The 13,914-nt window shown below is 34.7% G+C and overlaps 1 protein-coding gene across 10 annotated transcripts in view; it reads right to left on the bottom strand.

Annotated features, from left to right (window-relative positions):
• The window catches only part of LOC150104251 (uncharacterized), a 1,804,220-nt gene that overhangs the window by 388,286 nt on the left and 1,402,020 nt on the right, over positions 1-13,914 (bottom strand). For all 10 annotated transcript variants that reach the window (XM_090396244.1, XM_090396248.1, XM_090396245.1 and 7 more), the window contains one exon: positions 11,679-11,738. In XM_090396244.1, the coding sequence (XP_090252370.1) occupies positions 11,679-11,738 (60 nt within the window). The remainder of the gene's footprint in view (positions 1-11,678; positions 11,739-13,914) is intronic.

Raw genomic sequence — 13,914 nt, 5'->3', positions numbered from 1 at the left:
TTTTGACAATATTGTAAACCACACCGACAAGTTTAAAATAAATGGCATTTCTTGTAATGAATCTAGTAGACTTTTAACTTCGGATACTGCAGTGTTATCGTTAATTGCACCAATAAATTCTTCTAAGGCATTATAAGTTTATTCAAACTGTGTATACACTGCTTTGACTGCGTCTATTTTGGCTTCCCATCGAGTATCACATAATGGTTTAAGCGTAATATTTAAATCTTTTGTATAATTTCCCACCTTTTTGTAGATGCAGAAAATATGCAGTATAAACATTGCAATATTCCGAAAATTTTTTTTACAATATATACTACTGGAAGCAGCATCACAAATTATTAAATTAAAAGAATGTGATAAGCAAGGTACATAAATTGCATGAGGGTTTAAACTAATTATTCTAGATTGTAGGCCTTTATATGTTCCCTTCATATTGCTACTGTTATCGTATTCTTGCCCTCTACAATTCATAATATCTAAATCAAGCTCACCTATTCTTTTTAAAAGCGAATTCTAGTCCTTCACCAGTCACATCAGTTACTTCAATAAATCCTATAAATGACTAATTTATAATTAATTTTTTGTCTGCAAAATTTACATATCTAATAATTACTGAAGTTTGTTCCTTGTGAGAAATATCAGGAGTACAATCCATTTGGATACTGTACTATATGGCTGCTTTTATATTGTCTTTAATTTTATTAAGGACTTCATTACCTAATGCAGCAATAATTTCCTCTTGAAATATATGCGCCAAATGATGCACAATTCTTTTTTTCATATTTTTAATTCTGTTTACATGATCCATTAGCGCAGGATCTCGAATTACAGATGAGTTTTCTCCATTTATTAAAACCATATATAAATCGTGCTGATTGATCTTTTCCTCTTCTTTTGGAAAATAATACACAACAAAAGCAAAATACTGAGTCTTGAGCTTTTGAGTAAACTAACCAGCTGCGAAGCTGAGTTTCACCATTTGGCATTTTTTTTAAATAGTACGATGTAGAAAATGATCTACCTTCAACATTATTAATGAGCATGTCTTGATGATGTTGTTTAGGTCCGGTTTTAACACGAAACAATCTAAATTTATCAGTTATAATATTTGGCCACAAACCGGGATCATTTATATTCACTTGATCACCATCGTTATTTGCTGTATCCAATACGTTTATATAATCAGGTGCTTCTTTTTCAACGAATCCCACAGTTTCCACATTTTCGTTGAAAAGTTGTGTAGCTTGTTTGGAGTTTTCTTTTTCAGTTGAAGTTTGAATCGCAACTGCTGAAGTCGTAGCAATTTTGTTGTCAGATTTATTTTGTAGCCATGAAAACAAATCTACTAGCAAAATCTCAAAAAGTTACTTTTTGAGATTTTGCTTTTGTTCTTTTTTCTTTTCTGCTGATTTCCTTTTTTGACACCCAGAGGGATACTTTCTTGGCATGGACATTATGGGTTAGGCTTTGCTTGTCGAAAAAGTAAATAATATTAAATATTTTTATCCCATGAATTAACAAAAAGTTAAATATGTACATACTTTTTACAATATTACAAAATTTCAGAAACACTCAAGGAATGTGTTTATTTTTTTCGTTTATTTACTTCAGTACATCTGTTTCACCTTTATCTATCACTATTAACTGAGTTGAAATTAAAGTAGTTGAGATCTAATCACGTGCAGACAACACTTCTTAATCCTGAATATTGATAATACATTTCACATAGCCTTAAAAATAACTTACTGTATTTACAGGAATATAACTGGTCCTCGCACATAACTCGCACCCCTGATTTTACTTTGCAAAAAAAAGAGAAGTTGAAAAGTTTCGCGTAACCTCGCACAAAAAAAAAAGTTTAATCATGTTCACCTCATGGCAATAGTGACTCGCTTCCCATGGCAAACCATGCGCCTCCCTACTAGCCAATATGTTTGCAGACGCAAATAAAAGCAGGTCGTTTTATTGTATCACTGAACAAGGTACAAACATTTGCAGTCTATGTAATATATATATTTCTCACAAATAGTACAATTAGAGACAGCTGGGATAAAAATGGCACCAACTAATGAATCTCATGTCCCTTCCCCCCAAAACTATGCTATTCAGCTGCAAGCAAAACTATATGCTGCACACTGGCAAACACTAAAAACTGGATGTGTGGGAGTCTGTCCCCCCCCTCCCCAGCTCAAATGCAGAGCAACAATAAAAATCAACAGAAAGCGTTAAAATTCGTAAACATGTTAAAGCTAGGAAATATATAGTGAATACTGTTATGGCACTTTCAGATATTGAATTTGGTTGAAGAGAATTAGCATTTCAATTCAAAAATTGTCTGCTGACTTTTATCTTTGAACTCGCGTGATCTTTTGTTAATACCACACCAATCATATGCACATATCTTTACTGGCCTAGTACCATAGCTGTCTGTTCATTAGTCATTTGTGAAGGATTGTTCATTAAGTATCTCAAGTCTTGTAAATTACTACTAATTTTTGCTTGAAGTAATGGGAAAGCAGATGGTGCTATTTGGGTAGGATGCACACAAGGAAACTGCTCTCTAGGCAGGAAATAGCAACTGCAATATATGCGGGGATTTTACAAAAAAAACTGAAAACTTTAGTTTCCGAAAATCAATGTAAAGGATATTTGCTTTTATATCTAATAAGTTAAGCATATTAATTGACAATAAATACTTCCAATCCATATTTTAATGACTTACGATTTAATAAAATCCAAATCCAAATACACTTTAGAAAATAGATACATTCTTTACGAAAAACATGAAAAGATATATCAAATGATGATAAAGGAGTCATGTCACGTCTGGATGCCTGACGAATAATGCAACAACTGAACTGGACAAAACTTGTACATCAGTATATTCTGGAGATATTGATGGCTTGGAAATAGGATGTTTGTTTCTAATTTTCTTATTACTTATTATTATGAAACAGTTGGTAGAGTTTAATTAATTATTGCATTTTTATCTGGTATAGCTGTACTTAATAAAATTGTATTATATTAAGTTAAAATATGTGTCAGCAAAGATGTTTGAAATGTATTTTTTTATTTAATTATTTTTTAAGATGAGCCCTGGGTTGCGTGCCGGAAAAAAGTCATGGCGTGCCACGTTTGGCAGGCATGTTAAGGGTTGTCACCCCTGCTCTAGACTAACCATATATAAAGAATATAATAAATATTTTTTCAACTGTTTCGATAACAAGCCAAATGATATAAATGTGTAACAGATTAGAAAAAAAACTAATGATGAATCAGGCATTTTAGCATTTAAGGGTAAAAACGAAATCATGCTTGTTAAATTTTGTACATTGCATAAATGCATCAAAAGGGTTAAGCAAAAACCTTAATATAATAGAGAAACACAGAAATGTTATTATTACCGGGGCCCCTAAAATCCTGTCAATGAAATCCCTTAAGTTATAAGCAAAATTAGAAGAAGAAAAAAATAAAAATAAAATAAAAAATACGTTTCCGCAAATGTTTACCGACTGTGCAGTGCCCGCTGCTGAGAAGCAGCCACCACAGTATAAGCAATAAACTGAATAAAGCAATCACCTTGCCATGCATGTTATTGTTTTATTTTTAAGAATTTGAATTATACTATGATAGGGAAATGTAACAGTTTTGTTATTTTTATATTTTATTTATTTTAGTTGTAAGTATAATTGTTAAAAACTAATTGTTAATTAAGTAATAAAAATTACTAAGTGAACATAAATAAAAGAATCGTTAACAAATAAAATTGTGTCTCAGGTGAGACCAAAAAAGTGCTGCCCGGGACGGACCCTCCCCCTTGCTATGCCACTGGTATAAAGTGATAATCACATTATTTTAAATACTGTATACTAATCAAATTTAAAAATAAGCTAAAATAATAATAACTACATAAAACATATTATAATAAAGTTTAAATAAGAGCGTTTAGTTCATGATCGTTTCGGGGCCCGGTTCATTACACCCACCGCACCCCCCCGAGATGGCCGGCTTTATTGTTGCTTTATTGAATCTGATGTGGCCTAAGATTGTTGGTTAGTGAAACCTGGCTATCAGAATCAGATATGGTAATTGGCATTGAGAGTAATGGATATATATACTATTTTGAGAGTAATGGATATATAGAGATATACTATTTTTAGGAATGACAGAAGAGATAGGAGAGGTGGGGGAGTATTACTAATGATATCAGATGACATAACAATGTTCCATATAGGGGTGAGTTTGAGTCTGTCTGGTGTGAAGTGGAGGCTAACAAAATGAAATATATGGTGGGATGTTTCTACAGACCTGGCGCTCAGTTGCAGGGGATGAAGAAATGCATTGAAATTCATATCTTTATCGCTAATTTAGCCATATGGGTACCAAATGGGTGATCATTATGGGTGACTTTAATTTTCCAAACATTGATTGGGTAGATGAGAAATCTTTTGATAAGAAAAAAGAGGAATTTATTGAATTGTTGCAAGACAACTTTCTCAAGTAGCAAGTGAAAGAAGGACTTGAAGTCAAAGAGTATTGAATTTGCTCATAGCGTCAGGAGGGGTCTCAGCTAACAATATGGCTATTTCACCACTAGCTGGTGATAGTGATCATGCTGTGCTTTCTTGAGAAGTATCTAATTGTACTGATGCTCTGATTGGAACAGGTTACAAGTTGAACTACAAAATGGAAATTATGATCAACTTATGAGAGTACTATGTTTGGTCTCATGGTATCAGTTACTAATTGGGAAAATATCAGCAATGCATGGAAATCATTGAAAAAAATGCTTAAATAAGGCGGTACCTGAATGTATCCATAGCATTCGAAGAATAAATAAGTTGGGAGTAAAATGGATGTCCAAACTTATTAAGCAAGAAATCCATAAGAAGAAGATGATGTAGAAATAATATCATCAGAATAAGAGTGAGAGGAGTTATGAAATATACGTAGGCTGTCCGATAAGTTATAAGACTATATTTATACAGAAAACAGATTACCTTTAATCGTCATCATTTACATGGTCTTTTTCGAAGTAACTACCTACACGATGCATTTGTCCCAACATTGCGCCCACTTCTTAAACACATGTGAAAGTCCGTTTTGTGAGAGTTCTTTCAAAACTGCCTCCACAGCTTTTACACATGCTTTGTTGCTTTCGAAATGGCGGCCTCTTAGTGGTTTCTTGCGCTGAGGAAACAGCCAGAAATTGCACAGTGCGAGATCAGGACTGTATGGAGGGTGTGGTAGGATATCTATGTTGTTTTTCTGCAAAATGTCCACTACACAACCAGCAATATGTGGCCTTGCATTATCGTAGTGCAATAAGAAGTCATTCTTCAGCAATGGACGCTTCCTTTTGACGTGCTGTACCATTGTCCGTAAAACATCCGTATAGTATGAGCCATCTACAGTATTCCCGGGTTCTACAGCATGTTGGTAAACAATGCCTTCATAGTCAAAAAACATTATGGTCATAACTTTACCAACCGATTTTACAGTTTTTGCTTTCTTGGGGGTAGGCAAAGACGGATGCTTCCATTCACTACTTTGTTGTTTCATTGTAGGGTCATAGTGATACAACCAAGCTTCATCTGCTGTAATGATGCATTTTAAGAAGTTGTTGCCTTATTGTTTCCAGTCTTTCTTTCCATTCTGTGCACATATCCACTCGATGCTGCATTTGCTCCGGTGTCAAGAGTTTGGGAATCCATCGGGCGCAAACACGTTTCAGTCCCAAATGTTCAGCCATGATTGAGTGAACACTTCCCACAGAAATATTCAGGACAAAATGCAGCTGGCGTACTGTAATTCTGCAATCCTCCTTGATGATAATCGCTGCTGTGTTGATCATTGTCTCTGTGATGGACGTTCAAGGTCTTCCCTCAGGTTCAAGATCTTCCACATTTTGCCTTCCTTCCTTAAAAGTTTTATGCCAGTGAAAAACACTTGCCCTCGACATTGCTTCATCGTGGAAAGCTTCGCGCATCATGTTAAAAGTGTCCGATGCCGATTTTTGCAAATGCACACAAAATTTAATCATATAACGCTGTTCCAAGGACGCTTCCATTTCGACGACTGGTCGCAGCTCGTAGGCGTGCCGAAACAAGCTTGCGTTTAGTTACATGACACTCTAGCACATCAGCCAGTATATGCCATCTATCAAACCTCTTTTGTTAATACAGACAGCAACATTTCTTTATTCCACAGAAATTAATATTGTGATGAGTGGTTTTGCGACAGTAAAATTAGTCTTATTACTTATTGAAGAGCCCTCGTATAAAGCTCAGGCCAGAAAAGTAATGAGTATTGTACAGAAAACTAAATCGGAGTATGAAAAGAAATTGGTCATGCAAGCTAAAGGCAATCCAAAAGAATTTTAATGTTATGGCACAAGCAAAAGAAAGAATGAATGTGAAAGAATAACTTTATTGAATGCATATGGTTATCTAGTGTAGGAAGCTAATCAGTTGTTCAATTAATCAGTGCACACTTTGATAAGATATATCAACCAAGTATATGTAACATGGTGCACAGTTCTACTACTACATTAGATGAAGAGTTAAAGGTTCATGAAAATGAGGTCGAAGAGTTGTTGCATAACCTGGATAAGAATTTATCAATAGGGTCAGATGGAATATTAGCTGTTTACTAAAGGAATGTTCAGCTGAATTGGGTCAGCCTTTCACATGTTTATATAACTTGAGTCTCAGCTCAGGAATGCTACAATAGGAATGGAAGGAATGTATCATAGTTCCATTGTACAAAGGTGGTGCAAAAGCTGATGTGTGTCTAACTACCGAACTATCAGTATCTCTGGTGTGGTAGTGAAGATTTTAGAAAAGCAAGTAAGAAATCGCATAGAGAAATGGACAGACAAACAACCTATATACTCTGCAAGGAGCAGCATGGGTTTACTAAAAAGAAGGTCATGTTTTAGCAATTTGCTCATATTTTATAACAATGTTCCGGCTGAGTTGGATAAAGGGAATGGATACACTATGATGATGTTGAATTTTGCTAAGGCATTTGATAGGATACCACACGAAAGGCTGTTGCATAAACTGGAGAATATGGGATTGGAATATAAATTTTTGGCTTGGATTGTGGATGGTTGACAGACAGATATCAGAAAGGTGTATATAGTGAATGTGAATCTGCCAGATGTAAGGTGACTTTTGGTTCTCCCCTGATCTCCCACGGTTTTCTGTAGAATCTCTCCAACATTGATCCTATAATAACCCCTTACTAACTTTTCACTATCTTACTAACAAACCTATCATATCTCCCCTTACTAAGGGGAGATATGATAGGTTTCTATCATATCTCCCCTTTTCCTCCTATCCACCAGACTCTGCAAATTCCATCTTCTCAATCTTTCTTCATATTCAACATTCCAGAGGTCAGAAACTACCTTAGTCAGTTGCCTCTGGATACTTTCCAACATCTCTTCATCCTTTTGAAATTAGGACATGCAAAAATGGCTGTCAATTTAATGTTAGTAAGTGTAAAGTTATGCACTTTGGCATAATGAGATTTCCAGCAACATATTATATTAGCAGGGTTATGTTACAAGAGGGATGATATGGTAAGGCCTATAAACTTTTAAATAGGTATTCTAGGATGTCGTCTGATGGGGTTATGTTAAAAGAGACTGAGATGGCAAGGCATCTTGGCATAGTGGTGGATAAAACTTGAAGTTCAAAGGTCACATAGCAAAAGTTGCAAATACAAAATGGAAGATAATTGCAATGTTGAAGTGAATCTTGTCACCTAAGGATAAGGAGGAAGTCATTTTGCCTCTTTATAAGGCTTTGATAAGATTCACACTGTTTGCACTCACAGCCAGGGCCGCACCGTGTGGTTGTGCAGACTGTGCCCTACACAAGGGTGCTTGAAAATGAGGGATGCCACACCATGCGAAATAATAAAATATATATATATAAATTTTCTTATTCTTGAATTATATTGTACTATATAAATTACACAATTACAAATTATAGTTAATAAATTAAAAATAAAATTTAAAATCAGTCAAATTATTATGAATTCTTAATAATCTAACAATATTTTTAACTTAATACATTACCATTGACTTGAAACAATTATAATTTGTTTCAAGTGAAATGTTATTAATATTACCACAGATTTAATTTCACAGAGGAAGCATCGACTCAGTGAAAATCGGATAAATTTGTAAAATAAATCTACATTTATCCTAACAGTTATACAGTTAAAAGCATATCTCCAAATTATCTTTGTTATGTAATAATATTTCTTTTTATATTAAAATAAAAGTAATTTTTGTTTATATATATATATATATATATATATATATTCTGTTGTATTTATATATTAATGGAATAAACATTTTTGAAAATTTTTATTATTAAAAATTCCTTATTAATGAATTTTAGTGATTACAATGTCCACTATTGTTAAATAAAATTTATTTTTATGTATGCATATAAACTGTTTTTACTTTTAACAAAGTAAAATTTTTGCAAAAATTTTTCATGGAAATTTATTTTATGGGGGTACTGAAAAAGTTTTGCATAAGGGCACCTCCTACCCACAGCATGACACTGCTCACAGCATCCAATGGCAATCCATTCCAGTCATGCACCACCCAATGAGAGAAAAATCTAACCCTTAAACCACTTTTTAGCGGGATTCATTCTCAGCTTCCAAGGATGCCCTCCTGTCCTTTCCCCCACCCTCCATAAATCAAAAATTCCATCAATTGAAGTCCTGTATAATGCTTTCAGAAGTTTGTAAGTCTCAATCATATCACACTTCTTTCTTGTGTTTGCTAGTGTCTCCAAAATCTCAATTTGTCTTCATAATCAGTACTCCACAATCTTGATATCATTTTTAACACTCTCCTTTGCACTCTCTCTCTCTCCACTATATCAGAATCACAATGGAAACCAGCAGACCAGATCCGTGCACAATAGTCCAAGTGAGGTCTTATCAAGGCCTTGTAAGGAGGCAAAATGACATCCTTATCTTTACATGCGAACGTTCATTTCAGTATAGCAATTATCTTTTGAGTTGTATTTGCAATCTTTGCTACATGGACCCTGAACTACAACTTTCTATCTACTAACACTCCAAGATCCCTAGCCTCATTAGTTTCTTCTAGCATAATCTGACCAATATAATACCACACTGGACACCTAATCATGTGAATCATGTGAAGTGAATGACTACATTTACCGACATCCATTTTCCCATGCCCACAATTCCAACCTATTCAAATCATTCTGCAAGTAATGCACATCAGCAGCATTCCAGATTACCCTACCTATCTTTGCCTCAACAGCAAATAGCTGTATGTCGCTTGTCAAATCCTTACTAATATCATTAATGTACAAATCGAACAACAGTGGACCAGGCACTGATCCTTGTGGTACACCACTGGTTACCTTAAATCTTGCAGACTCACATCCCTCATATACCACTTTTTGATATCTGTCAGTCAGCTGCCCTCTTACCCACATTAATATTTAACCCAAACCCATATTCTTGAATTTATGCAACAGTCTACCATGCTGTATTCTGTCAAAAGCCTTAGCAAAATCCAAAAGTTCATGGTGTATCCATTCCCCTTGTCTAGTTCAATTGTAACATTGTTATAGAATGTGAGCAAGTTGCTAAAACATGGCCTTCCCTTAGTAAACCCATGAGTAAAAGTGTCAACCCATTTCTGAATATTCACCACCACTCCTGAGATACTAATTGGTCGATAGTTGGATATGCCGGTCTTTGCCCCACCCTTATGCAATGGAATTACCATACATTCTTTCCATTCCAGTGGAATCTTCCCTGTTCTGAGACTCATATTAAACAGCCTGGTCAAAGGAATAGCCAGTTCAGCTGAACATTCTTTTAGCACACATGCTGATATCCTATCAGTCCCTATTGCTGAATTCTTATTCAGTTTGTGCAACAACTCTAATACCTCTTCCTCATACACCTGAGTTTCTTCATCGAGTGAAGTGGTAGTGAGCTCAATGTCATGACACCAGGTTGATAGCTTTTTAACAAAATGAGCACTCATTAGTTGAACAACCTCTTCTGCATCTGTATTTAGAAGAGTTATTCTTTCTTTTACTTGCAGCATATCAAGAGAATTCTTGTGGGTTGTCTTTAGCACACAGAGTCAGTTTCTTTTCATACTAAGACTTTGCTTTCTGTACATCAGTTGTAACTATTCTAGTCTGCTGCTTATAATTTTCATAATGGATATCATCCTTATGCACACAGCATTCCTTCCACATCATCCATTTCTAATGAATCTCTTACTTAATAAGATTACACATCCATTTGACTCCTACCATATTTATTCTTCGAACTCTTGGGACACATTCTGATATTGCATCACTTAAGTATTGTTTAAATGCTTCCCATCCAGCAGCCGATTCTATTCCGCTGTACTCAGTATACTCCTCAGTTCAGCAAGTAATCTTTTCTGAATGGAGCATTCATAAGCTTAGTCACTTCCCTAGTGAGTACCGCATGATCACTGTCACCAACCAAGGGCAGAATAGTTACGCCTTTAACTGAAACACCCATGACACTACAATCAAATCTAACACACTTTGACCTCAAGTTCCTTCTGTCACATGCTTCTTGAGGAAGTTGTCCGCAACAGCTCAATAAATGCATTTTCATTCTTCTCATGATATTCTACTGCTACGACTTTAATTATCCAAATCAATATTTGGATAATTAAAGTCGCCCATGATGATTACTCTTTTCGTGCTCATCTTTTCTATTTGGTGATGCATTTTTTCATCACTATCAACTGATCCACCAGGTCTGTAACAACACCCCACTATGTAATTGATCTTGTTAGATTCCACCTCATACCAGATGGCTTCAAACTCACTGCCACATGAAAAATTGTTACTAGTATTACAGTCATAAGTCTCAACTCTAACTGGATTCAAGTCATCCGATATTATTAGCAGCACATCCCCTCCTCTCCTTCCTAAAAATAGTGTATCCTCGACTTTTTATTGTGTGCAGATTTGGTCTCCTGGATTCCAAGGGGATAAAGAAGCTGTGGAAAGGGTGCAAAGAAGAGTTACAAAGATTATATCTGGATTATGGGATTTAGATTATAAGGAGAGATTGCAAGTATGTGGATTACAGACTCTGGTTAACAGGAGAACGAGAGGTGATATGATAGAGGTCCATAAACATTTAAATGATTGTTATAGGATATCGTCCAATGAAAATTTTCATTATATGGAAGGTGGGGGAGAGAACATAGGGCATCCATGGAATTTAAGTTTGTTCACAGTCAAGAAAGGAGTAAGAGCTAGGTTTTTCTCTCAGAGAGCAGTGAGTAAGTGAGTGGAATAGTTTCCCTTTAGGGGTAGTGAGTGCATCTAGTGCAAATGAATTTAAGGGAAGATATGACAGCTGATTTGGGTGATTTATAGCTTCCCTCAAGGAGTCATTGACTTCATGGGGGGGGGGTCTCAGATAATAATAATAATAATAATAATAATAACAACAATAATTTGTCTAGAATGCGAAAATGAATACACTGAGTAAGTGTTTGTTAAATATATTAGTCTAGTTATATGTAATGTATTCTCATTTCTTCATATTTAAGAAAACACATATATTAAGATGAGGATTTCTTTTAGAATAATATATACCTTCTAGTTCATCTGGTGATGGTGGTGGAGTTTTAGCCTCTTTTAAAAAATTATCTGCACCTGTGGTTTAACAAGAAAAAAAAAGTTATTATATATATATATATATATATATATATATATATATCAAACTATCTTTTGAATATATATATATTCAAACCCCTCTTCCTTCTCTCCACCAGAGTCTGGTGGAGAGAAGGAAGAGGGGAAGATATGATAGAGACCTACAAGTTGGTAAGGGGTTGTTATAAGATCAATGGTGGAGAAGTTCTACAGAGAATAGTGGGAGATCAGGGGAGAACCAGAGGTCATCCCTGGAAACTGTATAAAGAGGGTGTGAGTAGGGGGGTGAGAGGCAGGTTTTTTTTTTGTGCAGAGTTGCGAATGATTGGAATGCCTTGTCTGAGAGTGTGGTGTCTGCAAGGAGTTTGAGTGTGTTTAAGACACGGTATGATGAGATGTGTGTGTGTGATAAAAGGACCTCCCAGATGAGTCTTTGACTCCATGAGGTCTTGTTTAATAATAATATTAATAATAATAATAATATATATATTTGGCTTTCCTGTATAAAAACTGATTTATCTATATGATATATTTCTTTATTTAATATATTCTTTTTATATTGTCTGTTATATGCAAACATCAGTGTTCTGTGATATAAATTAACGATTTCAATATTAATGTTATAATATATATTATGCACCTTTTCATTACATATGGTTATAAGAATTAGTCAAACAGTTGCTAATACCTGCTATTATATATACAAACTCTGAATGGAAATTGACACAAACAGTAATTTGTACTTTCATTTTTTTGTAATTCACATTTCTAGAGAAAATCATTAATACAGAATATTTTGGACTGGTTTTGATTGCTTACCAATGGCGCTAAAACAACTTAAACCATAAGGCACTTGTGAGAATGTGTCAGTTGAATATGTGTTTGTGTGCTCTCTCAGATGGAACTCAGAATATGCTTCAAAATGTGTGATGTAATGGCAGATAAGACTGAAAGAGAGACTAAATGTGACATGATTGAGAGTGAAAGAGAGTAAAAGTACTGAATGAAAGAATAGTATGACTAATGTAAGGAATGAAAACTTATTAATGACCCATCTCTTACCAACTCTCCTCCCACTTTCACACAGATGTTTGGTTTCTACAATATGCGTATTGTATAAATATTTCTATGGCAAATGTTCATTTGAAATAGCATCAATAATTCCCCCACTTAGTACTAAGCAGCTGCTGCTCAACATCTCATCGCAGTACACCTTGAAACCCATAGAACATTTCATTTCCTCTTCCTTTATCGTGAACATTCTTCCCCTTGATGTGTTTCCCAAGGAATACAATATACAGGCTTTTAAATCAAATTTCTTCTTTCTCAACCCACTACCCATATATGGTACTATAGGTTGATTAACCAACCTCTCGTGTATGAACTCAACATAAAACAAAAAATAAATAAATACATAAATAAAAAAGAAAAAGAACTCTCCATGCAAAAAATATACCCACCCCACTCTCACCTTATATAGCTTCCAGGGATGGTGTCTCATTCTCTGCATCTTCAGGTAATCTATGAAAGGTCTCATCCACATTAATCTGATTGAGACACAGTATGTTCATAAGGGGTATCGTGTCTTAATCAGGTCTCCCTCTTTTCTTTCTATCCACTAGGCTCTGTACTTTGTAGTCTCTCAATCTGTCCTCATATATTCCACATTCCAGAGACCAGAAACTGACTTACGAATTGTCTCTGAATCATCTCCAACATCTCATCATTGTTTTGAAAATCTGTTGACCAAATTTGTGCACAGTAATCCACATGTAGCCTGATCAAAGCCTTGTACAATGGAATCAAAACATCCTATACTCCTATATATATATATTTATACGTTCAAAGAATGAAAACAGAAAGATTACCAAAACAAGCCTTAAAGTACAAGCCATTAGAAAAAAGAAAACCAGGATGTCCTCTTAAATTGATTTCTTAGAAGAAATCAATTTAAGAGGATTAATCGATGACTTCTAAGGCCAGAACAGGCCTAAATCCTTGATATGCATGATGTGATGATGATGATATATATATATATATTTAGATGCTTCAATGTTTATTACTATTCTCTTCTTTTAATGAATACCTGATGAAGGCTGTTATAAGCTGAAACTAGGCTTATGAAGTTTTTTATGAGTATTATTCTCATAAAAAACTTTATAAGTTACCACGGTTT

This window comes from Typopeltis vanoorti, chromosome 8, assembly GCF_054136105.1.
Source record: "Typopeltis vanoorti isolate ZY-2024b chromosome 8, IOZ_Tvanoo_1.0, whole genome shotgun sequence".
Taxonomy (NCBI): Eukaryota; Metazoa; Arthropoda; class Arachnida; order Uropygi; family Thelyphonidae; genus Typopeltis; species Typopeltis vanoorti.
Note: the sequence above shows the minus strand (reverse complement) of the source record. Positions and strands in the feature narration are given on the sequence as shown.